The sequence below is a fragment of the Eurytemora carolleeae genome, unplaced genomic scaffold (assembly GCF_000591075.1).
Source record: "Eurytemora carolleeae unplaced genomic scaffold, Eaff_2.0 scaffold351, whole genome shotgun sequence".
Taxonomy (NCBI): Eukaryota; Metazoa; Arthropoda; class Copepoda; order Calanoida; family Temoridae; genus Eurytemora; species Eurytemora carolleeae.
Genome location: NW_019396258.1, coordinates 26,675 through 44,789, shown reverse-complemented (window position 1 = coordinate 44,789; position 18,115 = coordinate 26,675). Strand labels below are relative to the sequence as shown.

At 31.4% G+C, this 18,115-nt stretch overlaps 1 protein-coding gene across 3 annotated transcripts in view; it reads left to right on the top strand.

The window, feature by feature from the left end:
- Positions 1–18,115, top strand: part of LOC111699522 (complement receptor type 2) — a 49,479-nt gene that overhangs the window by 11,925 nt on the left and 19,439 nt on the right. For all 3 annotated transcript variants that reach the window (XM_023470214.1, XM_023470213.1, XM_023470215.1), the window contains 8 exons: positions 2,761–2,957; positions 6,773–6,847; positions 8,396–8,621; positions 8,910–9,274; positions 11,963–12,045; positions 12,185–12,252; positions 15,935–16,020; positions 17,022–17,140. In XM_023470214.1, the coding sequence (XP_023325982.1) occupies positions 2,761–2,957; positions 6,773–6,847; positions 8,396–8,621; positions 8,910–9,274; positions 11,963–12,045; positions 12,185–12,252; positions 15,935–16,020; positions 17,022–17,140 (1,219 nt within the window). The remainder of the gene's footprint in view (positions 1–2,760; positions 2,958–6,772; positions 6,848–8,395; positions 8,622–8,909; positions 9,275–11,962; positions 12,046–12,184; positions 12,253–15,934; positions 16,021–17,021; positions 17,141–18,115) is intronic.

Sequence of the window (18,115 nt, the reverse complement as noted above, 5' to 3'; positions counted from 1 at the left end):
GGGAAACCAGTGTTTCCCAGGTTACTCCTTGTTACTAACGCCGTTTACCCGCGCTTGGTCGTAATTTACGATTTTCGCTATTTTTCACTATTAAGTAAACCTACTCAACTTAGGATCTTAAAACCAAGCTAAGAACATTTCCGAGGTTCTCCCGAGTTCCCCAATCAAAATTTGAGGCAAGTCGGTCAAGGGGTTCATGAGTTATGATCGGACATCCAAACAGCTAGACACACAAACAGAGATTACTACTTTATTAATATGTATCGATTCTGATTATTCAAGAAGCTTTATATAAATAGTTTAAAGAATGGAAAAATATGGTTGAATTATAAAATATTTAGCAATGTTATGTTTTGTTGTTGTTTAAATATAAAATTTGTTGTTTTTATATTTATGTTTATAAAATGAATATCTGAGGAACCAGAATTTGTGTTATATAATATTTTCGCCTGTTTTTTGGCACTCCCGGTACATATCTTGATACAACATATATATTGAGTTAGTATAAGTTTAAGTTTGATCAGATAACTTGTCAGTTCTATACATTCATTCAACTTTCTCTCGTTCCTTTCTTATTTATTTTATCTTCTTCGAGATTTCATGGTTTTCCTTTCTTTATCTCAATCTTTTCCTCCTTTCTTTGTTTTCCTTTATTTATCTCAATCTTTTCCTCCTTTCTTTGTTTTCCTTTACTTATCTCAATCTTTTCCTTCTTTCTTAGTTTTCCTTTACTTATCTCAATCTTTTCCTCCTTTCTTAGTTTTCCTTTACTTATCTCCTTCTTTTCCTCCTTTCTTAGTTTTCCTTTCTTTATCTCAATCTTTTCCTCCTTTTTTGTTTTCCTTTATTAATCTAAATCTTTTCCTTCTTTCTTAGTTTTCCTTTAATATTTTCAATCTTTTCCTTCTTTCCTTGTCTTCCTTTATTTATCTCAATCTTTTTATCCTTTCTTAGTTTTCCTTTACTTATCTCAATCTTTTCCTCCTTTCTTAGTTTTCCTTTATTTATCTCAATCTTTTCCTCTTTTCCTTGTCTTCCTTTATTTATCTCAATCTTTTTCTCCTTTCTTAGTTTTCCTTCATTAATCTCAATCTTTTCCTTCTTTCTTAGTTTTCCTTTAATATTCTCAATCTTTTCCTTGTCTTCCTTTATTTATCTCAATCTTTTTCTCCTTTCTTAGTTTTCCTTTATTTATCTCAATCGTTTTCTCCTTTCTTAGTTTTCCTTTATTTATCTCAATCTTTTCCTCCTTTCTTAGTTTTCCTTTATTTATCTCAATCCTTTCCTCCTTTCTTAGTTTTCCTTTATTTATCTCAATCTTTTCCTCCTTTCTTAGTTTTCCTTTATTTATCTCAATCTTTTCCTCCTTTCTTAGTTTTACTTTATTTATCTCAATCTTTTCCTCCTTTCTTAGTTTTCCTTTACTTATCTCAATCTTTTCCTCCTTTCTTAGTTTTCCTTTATTCATCTCAATCATTTCCTTCTTTCTTAGTTTGCCTTTATTCATCTCAATCTTTTCCTCCTTTCTTAGTTTTCCTTTATTTATCTCAATCTTTTCCTCCTTTCTTAGTTTTCCTTTATTCATCTCAATCTTTTCCTCCTTTCTTAGTTTTTCTTTATTCATCTCAATCCTTTCCTCCTTTCTTAGTTTTCCTTTATTTATCTCAATCCTTTCCTCCTTTCTTAGTTTTCCTTTATCTATCTCAATCTTTTCCTCCTTTTTTAGTTTTCCTTTACTTATCTCAATCTTTTCCTCGTTTCTTAGTTTTTCTTTATTCATCTCAATCCTTTCCTCCTTTCTTAGTTTTCCTTTATTCATCTCAATCTTTCCCTCCTTTCTTAGTTTTCCTTTACTTATTTCAATATTTTCCTCCTTTCTTAGTTTTCCTTTATTTATCTCAATCCTTTCCTCCTTTCTTAGTTTTCCTTTATTTATCTCAATCTTTTCCTCCTTTTTTAGTTTTCCTTTACTTATCTCAATCTTTTCCTCCTTTCTTAGTTTTCCTTTATTTATCTCAATCTTTTTCTCCTTTCTTAGTTTTCCTTTACTTATCTCAATCTTTTTCTCCTTTCCTTGTTTTCCTTTATTTATCTCAATCGTTTTCTCCTTTCTTAGTTTTCCTTTATTTATCTCAATCTTTTCCTCCTTTCTTAGTTTTCCTTTACTTATCTCAATCTTTTCCTTTTTTCTTTGTTTTCCTTTTGTAATATCAAACTTTTTGTGTTAACCCTATACCATCCCACCATAACTACCCCTTTTCTTCTTTATCTCCTTTTTCTACCTTGTTCTATTTTCAGTCAAAGCTGGATTCCCAAGCTAGTAAATAAAAAAGATATTGTTAATTCTCACAAATCTAAAAGCAGTCCTTTTTCAATCTTGTGCAAGCATAATACATATAAACACTTATGTATAGAACATATTCTTGGTACAGGTATTTTGTCAACCTTGAAGTTTGTATCCCCATTATGTCTTCAATCTCCCCAACAATCTCATTTTAAAATTCTATTTTACTAAATAAAGAGGTTCCCAGAAAACAATGGAATTAAGGTAGGTTTATGTCTTCCTTTTATCATTAAATGTCTTAAGAATTTGTAATCAGCAACTCTCTAGAGAAGGACTCATAAAACTGGGAAACATAAAGACGATATTGTAGGAATTTAATGGTATTTGATGTTGTTAAAAAAATATAGTGTTATCAGTTCTTTCATTAGTTATAATTCGATCATTAAAAATTATAAAAAAAAACTAATATTTTTTAGGTTCCGCGGATAGAGAATGGTTTAGTTCGAAAGGAGGATCAGGCTGAAGATGGAGAAGGAGTAGAACTAGGAGAAGGAAACCATGTACAAGGTGGAGAAGATGTTTATGTATCCTGCAACCCTGGATATAAGCTCCGAGGTCCGTCTTCTATGCAATGTGGGGGAGGGGGAGGAGGAGTAGGTTGGAATATACCAAGGTAGGTTTAAACTACAACAGGATGTTTTTAAAAGTAAGGGAGTCTTTGCCACAAACTCTAATCTTATTAGCCCTATATCTATCCAGCCCAATGCCGTATGACCTTTGATATTTCAAACTATGAGTTTTGTTGGATAAAATAATTTAAGTTTTAAAAATATCAAAGTTTACACAATCAGGTTGAAAAGATAGAGGGATTAGAAAATTTGAGTTTGGGGCAAAGACTCAATTCCTTTACCAATTTAAATACAATTAAATTAACTGAACCAACATTTCGCTCATTTCGTTACCGAAAAGATGGTCTGGCAAATATTGATATTGCTTTTTAAACGTTCAGGGATTTTGGCTTCAGGATCCAGCCCCACACAATTACATAAGAATTTTATCATATTTTAATTTGTTCATGTCTGCTTTTATAACACAATGCAAAATGTTGACAATTTTTCAAAACGTTCGTTTGTTCGGTAGGTTTTACATCGTTCAGGTTTATATCATCTTAAGTCAGAGTTGACATTCTGCATCATCTTTTAGAATCAAACAGAAAAAGAACAAAATTTTGAATCATTTTAACCTTCTAAAGGCCAAAGAACCTTAATTTTGAAGAAGAAAAAAATAAAAAACGATTCCCTACTCATGTTGGCAAATACCTTTTGTAAGATTAAACCTCTTTCACAGTAAACCAATTCAACTTTTCGAATATACAATTTTCTGGATTTTCAAAACTTTACGAATTCTTAAATATCAGCAATCCAATAGGCCATAGTAAAGCAAATATACCTGTTTGTACTTTCTGAACACTGGTAACACGCAGAGCCTCTTTTTGTATTTTTATTCTATATTTATTGTTTCAAACTTACTCTTCGTTTCTTTAGTTAAACAAGTACGTCAGAGCTTTAAAAAGGAGTTTATTGCTAAATGTTGAAAAATATAAATTAGTTTATTGCTAAATGTTTAAGAAAAATAAAGGAGTTTATTGCTAAATGTTGAAAAATATAAATTAGTTTATTGTTAAATGTTGAAAAATATAAATTAGTTTATTGCTAAATGTTTAAAAAATATAAAGGAGTTTATTGCTAAATGTTTCAGAAATATAAAGGAGTTTATGGCTAAATGTTGAAAAATATAAATTAGTTTATTGCTAAATGTTGAAAAATATAAATTAGTTTATTGCTAAATGTTTAAGAAATATAAAGGAGTTTATTGCTAAATGTTGAAAAATATCAATTAGTTTATTGCTAAATGTTTAAAAAATATAAAGGAGTTTATTGCTAAATGTTGAAAAAATATAAATTAGTTTATTGCTAAATGTTGAAAAAATATATAGGAGTTTATTGCTAAATGTTTAAGAAATATAAAGGTGTTTATTGCTAAATGTTGAAAAAAATATAAAGGAGTTTATTGCTAAATGTTTAAGAAATATAAAGGAGTTTATTGCTAAATGTTGAAAAAATATAAAGGAGTTTATTGCTAAATGTTGAAAAAATATAAAGGAGTTTATTGCTAAATGTTGAAAAAATATAAATTAGTTCATTGCTAAATATTTCAGAAATATTAAGGAGTTTATTGCTAAATGTTGAAAAATATAAAGGAGTTTATTGCTAAATGTTTAAGAAATAAAAAGGAGTTTATTGCTAAATGTTGAAAAAATATAAAGGAGTTTAATGCAAAATGTTTAAAAAATATAAAGGAGTTTATTGCTAAATGTAAAAAGAATATAAAGGAGTTTATTTCTAAATGTTGAAAAATATATAGGAGATTTTTGCTAAATGTTAAAAAAATATAAAGGAGTGTATCGCTAAATGTTGAAAAAATATAAAAGAGTTTTTTTTCTAAATGTTGAAAAAATATAAAGGAGTTTATTGCTAAATGTTTAAAAAATATGAAGGAGTTTATTGATAAATGTTAAAAGAATATAAAGGAGTATTGCTAAATGTTGAAAAATATAAAGGAGATTATTGCTAAATGTAAAAAAATATAAAGGATTTTATTGCTAAAAATGTCGAATAAATATAAAGGAGTTAATTGCTAAATGTAAATTAAATAAAAAGGAGTTCATTGCTAGATGTTGAAAAAATATAAAGGAGTTTAATGCAAAATGTTTAAAAAATATAAAGGAGTTTATTGCTAAATGTAAAAAGAATAAAAGGAGTTTATTTCTAGATTTTGAAAAAATTTATAGGAGATTATTGCTAAATGTAAAAAAATATAAAGGAGTGTATTGCTAAATGTTGAAAAAATATAAAAGAGTTTTTTTTCTAAATGTTGAAAAAATATAAAGGAGTTTATTGCTAAATGTTTAAAAAATATGAAGGAGTTTATTGCTAAATGTTGAAAAATATAAAGGAGTTTATTGCTAAATGTTTAAGAAATAAAAAGGAGTTTATTGTTAAATGTTAAAAGAATATAAAGGAGTTTATTGCTAAATGTTGAAAAAATATAAAGGAGATTATTGCTAAATGTAAAAAAATATAAAGGATTTTATTGCTAAAAATGTCGAAAAAATATAAAGGAGTTTATTGCTAAATGTAAAAAATATAAAGGAGTTTATTACTAAATGTAAAAAAGTATAAAGGAGTTTATTGCTAAATGTTTAAAAAATATGAAGGAGTTTATTGATAAATGTTAAAAGAATATAAAGGAGTTTATTGCTAAATGTTTAAAAAACATAAAGGAGATTATTGCTAAATGTAAAAAAAATATAAAGGATTTTATTGCTAAAAATGTCGAAAAAATATAAAGGAGTTTATTGCTAATGTAAAAAATATAAAGGAGTTTATTGCTAAATGTAAAAAAGTATAAAAGAGTTTATTGCTAAATGTAAAAAAATTTAAAGGAGTTCATTGCTAGATGTTGAAAAAATATAAAGGAGTTTATTGCTAAATGTAAAAAAAAATATAAAGGAGTTTATTGCTAAATGTTGAAAAAATAAAAAAGGAGTTTATTGCTGAATGTTGAAAAAATATAAAGTAGTTTATTGCTAAATGTAAAAAAAACTTAAAACAATTCAGAAAATGTTGTACGTTAAACGATTGCTTTCAGAGAATAAAAAACCTTTTAACAAATCAAAACTAGGTGTGATACATCGCTTTATCCTAATAAAACGTCCCTGGTGTGAAGAATTATCGGATTCTTAAAAATCATAAAAAAAATTATCCATGGTTAAACAAACCATGCTTTAAAAAAGACCTAAGAGCTACCCCTCTTTGTACTTTCTGAACCCTACTAACCCGCATAGTTTCTTCTTGTACTTTTATCCTAGGTTTATCATTTCAAACATACACTTCTTTTCATCAGTTCTCTAGACACAACCTCTCAAGGATACAAAGGTTGCAAAGGTTAAGTCAAAACTCGAGAAGAAATATTTCAATTACTCGATAAAAAACAAGAATTTTAGAAGATCTAAAATTTTCATATCAAAGGCTATACAAATCATAATTGAGTTTGTGAGGTAAAACCAAAGGCCAAGGCGTTGCGACACTTCAAAGTCGAACCAGTCTTAAAAATTGACGCAACTATGTGACGGTGACCTTGTAAAAAAAGTATATATAGCCAAAAAAGAAGAAAAAAGATCAGAACAATTGTCGACATGAAATGGTGTAGACGGACGTAAACGATTTTACAGAGAAAAAACTTTTAAAAATTAAAGCTGGTCTTTATCTATTACTTTTTTCTTTTACTGTCCCTCCGTATCAAACGTCCCTGGTGTGAAACTGGTACTCTTTTCAATCGAATTTTTAATTCTAATTAAAAAAAGTTGAACAAGTTTCTAGGAATTGTTGAGTGTTGACGGAACAAAATCTAAAGTTTTAATTTCAGGTTTCCGTCCTGCGAACCTGAACCTTGCTCCTTGCCAAGTATTGAACATGGATATTATTCTCATCCTCATCTCAGGTTAAACAGTAGATCAAGAGAACAGAACCCTAGAAGCCTGATTTTTCTATAAACCTATGGTTTTTACAAATATTTTTATTCGTTGGGACAAGACGAAATTATGAAGTTTGAAGGAAATTTGGAAAAACGACTAGTTTTCCCAAACAATTATCTTTTTTGCGAGTGGAGTGTAGTGGAGTGGGTCTGGGGTTTACAAATTAATATCAAAAAAAGAATAGGGTTTTCTGTAGACATAATATATATTACTATGAAACCTTGGGTTTCTCCAGGCACAGTAAATGTACCCGAGGAGCCTTAAAGGGACTGTAAAGGAAAAATGAAATGGGGTATAGGCTAAACAACTAATCACTTTATGCTCTTGATCGCGACCATGAAAGTTATAGAAATGTATAGAAATAGTAGGTTTAAACAGATCATATTCAGCAAATACACAACTAATCTGAAAACAAAGAAATCCCAGAGAAACCTAATTGTAACTTAGGTTTTCAATTATTATTTTATAATTTTTATTTTTTATTTTAATAGATATATTTGATAATATTATTTATTCACGTCGCAAGAACTCACACCAATGAGAGTGCAGTATACTGGTCGCATGTCTCTGTCTGTATCACGTGACCAGTATTTTGCACTACCATTGGGAGTTCTGGTGACGTAATAATATTATCAGTTATAACTATTAAAAATAAAGATAAAAATTATAAAATAAAAATTGAAGAAAACCTAAGTTACAATTAGGTTTCTCTGGAATATCTTCGTTTTCAGATTGGTTGCATATTTGCTAAATATGACCTGTTTAAACATACTATTTCTATACAAAATTTTATAGATATTTTTTGTATAAATTTGACACAGTTTTTTATCAATTTCTCGAAACAGGAACATCAGAATCAGATAGAACTCTCATGGGTCTCGATCAACTCCTGAAATGCTTAGTTTTTAGCCTTATACCACTTTCATTTTCCTTTACAGTCCTTTTTTGTTGCATAAGTCATCATTGTGGAACAAAGGATTTTCTGAAATCATTATATTTCTTTTCAAACAAGGTATATTTGTACCGGAATCCTTTACGAAATGAAATATGTCTAAAGATATTTTCATGAAAGAAAGGATTTCAAAGACAAGCAAAATGTTCCCCTCGACATTCATTTGAAAAACCAAGGGTTTCTAACTAATTGTCTTCAGAGGTTTGTGTGCTCCTCATTGCATTTTTTGAGATCTTTGCTCCTAAGTGAATTCGGTTTCAGAAATTTGCTCAACCTTGCATTTTTTTCAGACCTTTGTATCTCCGTGTATTCGGTTTGTAGCTTTGCTCTTAATCGCAGTTTTTGAATCCTAAGTGTATTTGGTATCGGAGATTTTCTCCTCATTGCATTTTTAGAGCATTGCTCCTTATTGATTTGAACCATTTTTTTCATTTTTAAACTTGCCCTTTGCTTTTTTGTACGTTCTCTTAAATTGTTACTCAGGAAAACTCTTGTGGTTCTTAAAAAACTCTATTTTAAAAGAAAAAAAAGAAAAAAATTCTTGATATGTTGTTTTTGTTAGCTCTCCTGATAGTCTGCTAGAGGGAGAAAGTATATCCTACTCCTGTCTACCTGGATACCAAAGATCCAACACTGAGTTGACCTGCATGGATGGGTTACTGCTCCCAGGTCAACCTGAGTGCTGGCTAGGTTCACCATCCTCTCTACCTGCCCTTGAACCCTCAATACCTGCCCATCAACTACCTGTTTATCCTGTCCATCAAAACTTTGTAAACCCCAAACTAAAGGTCAGTTAGAAAACAAACAGTGAAAACCAGATAACAGTGGAATTTTTTTTCTTAATTTTTTCCATCTACAATACTTATATTATAAGGGTTAAATAAAACAGATTGTTTATTGAAAGATGTAAACTGTTATTTAAAAAAAATACTAAAATTATGTTAAGTCAAAAAATAATGTTCTTAACTGAGTTAAATGAGAGAAATTGTTAAATAGACCATAGGGGAAGGGGGGGGGGGTCACATTTTCATTCTTAACTTTTATTAAACTTAGAAATAAACATTTCTAAAATTTAGGAAAAATCATTTTGTGCTCCACCAACAGATCTTAACGGAGAACTGTCATTTCTTAACTCTCACCTTCATCACGGAGCAAAAAGTCCTACTCCACACAAACCCGGAGCAAACAGTCCTACTTTACAAAAACCTGGAACAATCAGTCCTGCTCCAGATAAACCTGGATCAAGCAGTTCTGAACCAGTAAACCCGAGTTCTATTAATTCTATAACTTCAACTACCCCCATTCCTAAAGTACTAGATCCTGAACCTATTGTAGGAGCATCCACTAGTAACATCCCACTATCCGTATACCCTCCAGAAACTGTAATGGACTTTGGCTGCATTCTAACCTCGAAGAGTTCCAAAATATCTTGGAAAATTAGGTAAAGTAATTAAATAATGTTAGAGAAGAAAAATCAACAATCGAACGAAATAAGATATAAAAATTGTCGCAAAGGAAATGAAGGAACGGGTGAAATACGCCAACAATTAAATTGTGACGTCAACAGGAATATCAGGAAAACGGAAATCAAAGTTGTGCCAACAAAGCGTATACTGTCAGGAAAATTTTTAGCAAACATATGAAATACACCCTCATTTAACTTTCTTTGCTAAACTGTATTCTGTAAAACTCTTGCGTTCTTTAAATGGTTAATGTTTGAAACAAAAATGTCTCTCCGTTCAAGAGCACAACAAGTTCTTCTAAAAATATTGCAGCAATAATGCCAAAATTACACTTCTCAAATTAGTTCAAGCTCTTTTCAATCGTCTTTTATTAGTACCAACCTTTTAGGAAATGAAATTTAATAAAACATTTTTCAGATTTCATTCGATTGTTTGGTGAATTGTTCAAAAGTGACAAAAAATGAAAATTGTGTCATTTTTTCAGAAAAGATTACGAAATGAAATCGGTTTGGTTAAAGACATGTAACATATTTATTTTACACAATAAAGAAGTATTCAACAACAACAAAAACTAAATATTTCAAGAAAAGAATAACTTATTTTTCTAATCTACGTTCCTTCCCCATTTTATTCCCATTATTTCCTTTTTATCCCCCCCCCCCCCTTGGATCCTGTTTAGAAACTAGTTAAAATACCGGATATTAAACCTAAATCTTTCGCAGTTATTCTTTCCGAAAAATACTAAACCCCTTAAAAAAGAGAGTGTTTATGTAAAGACAGGGGAGCCGCATTTATCACTTTTCTTCCTCCGACCCGCATTTTTTTCTCATCCAAATTTTTTTGTTGCGGTTTACATCTCCCCACTCCACTTCGTCCAAAATTGTTCCAGCACGAGCAGAAGGTTTGACTTTGAACGATGGCTTGGGTTGTTAATGTATAATGTACAAAGGGTTACTCACAGATGAGAGTTAATAGTTGTGACCTGCAACTCATTAATCCTTGTGTATTATATATACAATATATATAATAGTATATATATTACTTTATAGATGTAATACATGTGTTGGCTAAGAATGCGAAAGGTTTAAAGCTTAAAGAAACTATAAGCGTAATTTAAAGTGATTCTTCATGCAAAGATAGAAATTTGCCCAATTTACAATTACTTAAAACCTTAATCTGATCAAAAACGTGGAAGATACTGTCGCTTTCCGCACTTAAAAAATGTTTAATTCTGTTACTTTTTCCATTGCTTATTTAAGCAAGAAATATTAAATTTGATCTGAAAAAGATTTTGAGGGCATTGACATCTATGCATAAAGGGTCACATAAAATGTACACAGTCCCTTAGTAATAGAAATGTTAGAAGACACGCTGAATGGATTTCGTACAATTGTCTTTCATGTAACATCCTTTGTGGGAAACCCGTATAGTAAATTCTATGATGAAGGTGTAGATAAGGGGAGTGGAGGGGTGAATATGTCCTCTATATAATAAATTCTATAATAAAGGTGTAGAGAAGAGGAGTGGAGTGGTGAATATGTCCTCTATATAATAAATTCTATAATAAAGGTGGAGAGAAGGGGAGTAGAGGGGTGAATATGTCCTCTGTATAATAAATTCTATAATAAAGATATAGAGAAGGGGAGTGGAGGGGTGAATATGTCCTCTGTATAATAAATTCTATAATAAAGGTATAGAGAAGGGGAGTGGATGGGTGAATATGTCCTCTGTACAATAAATTCTATAATAAAGGTGTAGAGAAGGGGAGTGGAGGGGTGAATATGTCCTCTGCATAATAAATTCTGTAATAAAAGTGTAGATAAGGGGTGTGGAGGGGTGAATATGTCCTCTGTACAATAAATTCTATAATAAAGGTGTAGAGAATAGGAGTGGAGAGGTGAATATGTCCTCTGTATAATAAATTCTGTAATAAAGGTGAAGAGAAGAGGAGTGCAGGGGTGAATATGTCCTCTATATAATAAATTCTATATTAAAGGTGTAGAGAAGGGGAGTGGAGGGGTGAATACGTCCTCTGTATACTAAATTCTATAATAAAAGTGTAGAGAAGGGGAGTGGAGGGGTGAATATGTCCTCTATATAATAAATTCTATAATAAAAGTGTAGAGAAGGGGAGTGGAGGGGTCAATATGTCCTCTGTATACTAAATTCTATAATAAAAGTGTAGAGAGGGGGTTTGGAGGGGTGAATATGTCCTCTTTATAATAAATTCTATAATAAAGGTGTAGAGAAGAGGAGTGGAGAGGTGAATATTTCCTCTGTATAATAAATTCTATAATAAAGATATAGAGAAGGGGAGTGGAGGGGTGAATATGTCCTCTGTATAATAATTTCTATAATAAAGATATAGAGAAGGGGAGTGGAGGGGTGAATATGTCCTCTGTATACTAAATTCTATAATAAAAGTGTAGAGAGGGGGAGTGGAGGGGTGAATATGTCCTCTTTATAATAAATTCTATAATAAAGGTGTAGAGAATAGGAGTGGAGAGGTGAATATTTCCTCTGTATAATAAATTCTATAATAGAGGTGTAGGAAGGAGAGTGGAGGGGTGAATATGTCCTCTGTATAGTAAATTCTATAATAAAGGTGTAGATAAGGAGAGTGGAGGGGTGAATATGTCCTCTATATAATAAATTCTATAATAAAGGTGTAGAGAAGGGGAGTGGAGGGGTGAATATGTCCCCTGTGATTCTGCAGGAAATCCCTTAGATGACGTCACGAAGATTGCTAGTAAGTGCTTTAGACTACCAAAACATAAACAGAAAAATAAATTTCTTTATGTAATAAAATGTTTTCTAATGACAATTTACCATAAACAGGTTTTCTCATTAAGCGAAAATATCTATTTTTGTTTCTTGATTGATTGTAGTGGTGAATAGAACCTGTTCCTATGTCCCAGCTACTCCCAATCTGGTCGCATTTTATAAGGATTTAGAGGTAACGTATATTTATTTGTTCATGCTTCCAAATGTTGTTTTTATAATTTATTACAGGGTCAAAGCATCAAAATCACTCAAGCGCTCTAGCAAAAATCAAAGTGAACTTTGCCAATTACTACGCTAACTACAAGTGCTTTACAGTGCTAAAATGAAAATGTAAACTGTAAAGGGCATTAAAGCATTTGTAAGTTTGAGGTGTAAAATCAAAGCCTAAGGCGTTGCGAAACTTAAAAGTCGACCATGTCTCAAAAATTGATGAGACTTTTTATAAGCAGGCTGCATCTCTGTGAAAGACGAATATGTTGACTGCACAACATCTCTTCTATCATCATTTGCTCGATGTATAAATTACTATTTTCTCTACCAATTCAAATGCTGTACGGAAATTTGACCCTTTATGAAACTCACGGTGCGCCTCAAAAGACCTACCCTGCCCCTAGATAACGTTTTGTTGAGCAATTGTCCTCTTCAGATCAAACGGTTAATTTCTATAAGAGCCAGTATTCATTTAGCTTTCAGAGAAGCAACAGCTGGCTCTGACTCTAAAAATGGCAATCTAGAAAAACTTTAATGGAAAAGAAATAAACGAAACTACAAGAAACATTGAAGGCCTACATTAATCTTTTAACGCTGTATTAACCTGGAGAATGGAGGTTTTTTACCTAGCTGGATCCAGATTTTGCTACTGGAAGCTTTTAATATACTCCTAGATAACAAGCCTGGTTAGGTTAGGTATCCGAACTTGTCGGAAAGACGACAATTCTTATGATTAAATCTGGTTCTATGTGTAAGCATCAAGGGAGCTCAGAATAGTTAGGTTCTTATACAACTCTCCTCAGTTTCTTGTGGCGGAACAGAACCCTGTGTGGAATAACATGGCATTGAAAAAAAAGAAAATAGAGCAGTGAAGGAGGGGTTTTTCTACACTTCTCTTTTCCCTCCCTCTGCCGGAAACAAGGAAAATATTGAGACTGGATTTCTGTAAATCCTGGATAGAGACGGGAACTCTGTAAACCCTTGATAGAGACAGGAACTCTATAAACCCTTGATAGTGGACAGAGACAGGAACTCTGTAAACCCTGGATAGAGACGGCCGAACTCTGTAAACCCTTGATAGAGACAGGAACTCTGTAACCCCTTGATAGTGGATAGAGACAGGAACTCTGTAAACCATGGATAGAGACGGGAACTCTGCAAACCCCTGATAGAGACAGGAACTCTGTAAACTCTTGATAGTGGATAGAGACGGGAACTCTGTAAATCCTGGATAGAGACGGGAACTCTGTAAACCCTGGATAGAGACAGGAACTCTGTAAACCCTGGATAGAGACAGGAACTCTGTAAACCTTGGATAGAGACGGAAACTCTGTAAACCCTGGATAGAGACGGGAACTCTGTAAACCCTTGATAGAGACGGGAACTCTGTAAACCTTGGATAGATACGGAAACTCTGTAAACCTTGGATTAGAATCCTGATGGATGTGCACCATGCACTATGATACCAGTTTATACTCTGCCGGCTGCAAGGAAAAGTTTGATGTAGACAAGGCCTGTTCTGAAGCACTGTGTCTGAGATGAACTTACAAGAACCAAAATTCTTTTTTTCAGAAATCTCCACTTCTTTCCTAACCTTTCTTATCCCATTTGTTATTATTATGAATATCCTTAGAATTTTCAAACCCCACTTAGTGCAGTGAATTTTTTTCTCCAACCTGTAAGAATATTGAATTATGAATTTATGTTTGAACCTGAAACTTGAATCAGTTGAGTCAGACATTCCAGAGAAAAAAGTCACTGCTCTTTTTAAAATTTTGTTAAAAAATTTTAATTTACAAATAAATTGTAAAGAAAACATGCTAAAAAATGTCTATAAGGGCAACAAAATAAAATTACCATATAGCATAATAGTAAAAGAGAACAAATCGTAGCATGAATATATTAACTTGTTTTTGTTAGGTAAAATCTAAATTGGGCTCATTTCCTTAAGTTTTATTTACGTACTTCGTCTAGGAATACTTTTTTTCCAAAAAAAGAGTTACAAAGGCACTACGGTTTCTGGAAGGAATAAAAAAACAATTTTGCCTGATCATTACACAACAGTACAAAAGCTTAAATTATCATTTATCTGCATTTAAGACTTTTTGATTAATATGTTAAATTTTTTGTTTATTAAAAATATTTTGCAGCCTTCATACACATTTAAAATGATTGAAGAAATGTCTAGGAGTTTCCTTATTTGGTCGAAAGTAGTGGCAATCTGATAATCTGTTTTCAGTAAACCAGTATCTTATACCAAAGAATTGAGTTTTTGCCACTAACTCAAATTTTCTAATCCTTTTATATTTTCAGCCTGATGGTATAACCCTTTGATATTTTAAATTAGATTATTTGATCTAACAGAGTTTATAATTTTAAATATCTCAGGTATACGTCATTATGTTCCACAGATTTTGGGAGCAGAATATTAGAGTTTGTGGCAATTCCATTTATTATTTCAGCCATAAAATTAATGTACATTATAGTAAAAAAGTTTTTTTAATTCAATATACCTTTTATCATGTATTATTTTTACAATGTTTTAGTATTGATGTTCTTAGATGATAATATTCGATAAATACCAGAATTATTAGTAATTTCCTAACAATAACCTGCAAATATTAAATCCAAACTGATATAAAAAGTATCAATTTTCAAGACTGGTTCGACCTTGAAGTGTCGCAACGCCATAGCTTTGATTTTACCTTATTAACTTACTTATACTTTTTTGTAGCTTTGGAAATGAGCATGTTAGAATTTAAAGCACTTGTTTTTAGCTTCAGTTTTTAAATTCCATGCACAATGATACCGGTTTTTTACTCGATCGGCTGTGAGGACTGGACTGTGGAAGATTCCATCTTATGGGGCTTTAAGGCTTTCAACTCCCCATTTTGCATAAGCAGTACAGTTATGGCTTTCCTTAATTCCGCTTAAGTCGGAAAGACTTTAAAAAAAAGGAAAACAGGGATCTTCTACTGAAATCCCTCTTACCCTTCCTCCTCCAAACTTCCTTATCTCTTCCCTACCTGCTCCACAAGTCGATGTCACAAACAGCATTTGGAATTGATTTCTTAGTGGACCAATGTTTTGGGCTCCATTAATATGACAACTAGGGGTAACCAGGATTTGGACATGACACTAAAAGCAACAATTGCCGAAACCTTTTTTCCACCTGGCTTCCCTACCATCCCTACTTGCCTTAAACCAGCCTGATCAACTGTACAACGTCAGACATTCCTGATTACTGCAATAAATCTGCTGACTGAGTCAGCCAAATTAGAATACACCAAAACATACAATCAACCATTTTAAGTATGTGAAAAATACTGGTTTCGACCAAATGTTTTTTTTAAATTATCAGAACAGAAGACAGTCAACAGAAGAAAATGAAATAAAGGAAGAAATGATGACAAGAAGATTAACAAAATTAGAATTTTTCTGTATTAACTTTATCCAAATTATAAAATTTAAAATTTAAAATAATAAATTGTAAAAAAAATTTAAAATAATTTAAGTATTTTTATGATTAAATTCTTATCCAGAGCTTGAAGTTTCTAAATTAAAACCTAAGCTTGGCTAATAATAAACTGGTGAATTAATCGTGAAAACTTTTCCCCTTCCAGTAATAATTATTAAACTCCTAGGTTCTGAGTAAGCTGATATTAGAACCTGGAGCAGTTTTAGTGTTTAGATGTACGGATATAGGGAAGTTTAAACTTGTCGGAGAAAGGTGAGAGTACAGTGGTCTACAGAATAAATTATATCCAGGGTGTCCCACAGGGCTGGTTATTATTGATGATACAATGTAATTTTCTTCTCATTACAGATAAATCTTGAAACTAATGTATATCTAACTAAGCATTAATTACATCAACTAATACATGAAAACTCTTTTGTATAGACTGGGGGGAAGGGGCNTCCCTATCCTCCCACCTAGAAAAAAGCCTTAGAGAATAAGTAGTAGGTTGAAATACGTTTTCATTGCCCAAATTTTCAAGGCCAGCTCATCGCAAAAAAAAATTAGATCGATAATTTTTATAGTTTGGGTGCTAGGGAGAGCTGCTAAAAAAATGTAAAAAATATTTTTTTGTTTAAAACAAATTTCAAAGTGTGACACATGTTTCTACATCTATTTTTCAAGGGCTTTTTAAAAATGTAGATGTTAGATCTGTAGTTTTATGGGCTATTTTAGATTGCTAGGGCAAAAAACTAGAGGAGGGGACACCGAACTCCCTCCCCCCCTACCTCCAAGCCTGTTTAGGGTTAAAGGGAGTGTAAGCGTATTTTCAAGTGACCCTTAATTTATTTAGAGACATGCCCGAATCAACGGTACCCTTGAAACCTTTATCTCTTCAAAAATTGCTAGAAAAAACAATTGACGAATTATCTAATTAAAATTATACTTTTTTCCCTGTAGAGTTGAAAACTTTAAAATGTTTAAGTTCGATTTGAACTTTTTCTTTCCCAGAAAAGAGTTTTACCGGAGAGCTTCACTGATCTATTTTTTAATTGTTTAAAAATTCGAAGGCTTGGCCAAAGACCGATGGTAATTAAAGCTCTGAAACTTCTGAATTTAAAGAAAAATATTAATTTAAAGGATATGTTGTAAAAACAAAAGAAGGAGATAATAGTCGAAAGATCCGTTGGTGATTCATGTCTTTAAAGGTTAACCAAAGAAAATCGATTTGAACAAAAAGAAAATTGCATGGTTACAAAATTTCTTATTTTCAGGAAGTTGGTTTGTGGTGGCGGAGAACTGATGGGGGATATTCCTACCTGTAACCCTCTCTCACAATCATTTAATTACGCCCTTGATAAACCACCTACAATACTCTTCAGGCATGAACAAGGTGGGTATAGAATATACAACGTAAAACTTATTACAGTGCTCTGGAATCTTGACAAATCTAAAAGTTATTCATCTAGTTTTCATACAGCCTCGACTTTAAAGTGTCGCCAGTCACACGTCTTAGGTTTTATCTCACCAACTCACTTATACATTTTTGTAGCCCTAGACATACATATTTTAACATTTCAATGCGTTTGCGTACAGCATAAGTATAAAGGATTAATTGGCAAAAAACTGATACTGTCAAAATTGAACTATTTTCAGACATATTTTGATCTTTAATAAGAATTCTGTCAAATAGCGTAAATGACTTAAATATCTAAAATATGCATAGACAATGCAGATTTACAACAGTGTACTTAGATTATAGGTTTCAGGGTAACATTGTAAATCGTCGGACATGGAGAATCCCTTTTTATTATTACACAACTCTTCCAAGCTTCATAAACTGCGTCTATATAATGTTGTATTCTCAAATTTATGCATAGTTTAAATATCGAACATTTTTCTAAGAATTTGTAAATAAAATAGAATCTCAAAAGTTTCAGAAAAATTAAATGTTTAAAGATCTTTCTCTTTTCTATTTTTATTCTATATTTGAGGGGATCAAGGTACACCACTACTACTACTGTAGAGGAAATCTCTAATATTAGATCCTAGAGAACTTAATTAATCATTTTTATTTCTTCTGAATTAGTTTAATATTTTACTCAAGTTGGAAACTTGGCCGAACTAAAATAATTTTATAATTAACTTGATAATTTTATATTTAGAGTCTAGACTCTAGACCATTCTTGTAAACTGAGAAACTTGATAATTTTTTATTTAGAGTCTAGACTCTAGACCATTCTTGTAAACTGATTAACTTGATAATTTTATATTTAGAGTCTAGACTCTAGACCATTCTTGTAAACTGAGAAACTTGATAATTTTATATTTAGAGTCTAGACTCTAGACCATTCTTGTAAACTGAGAA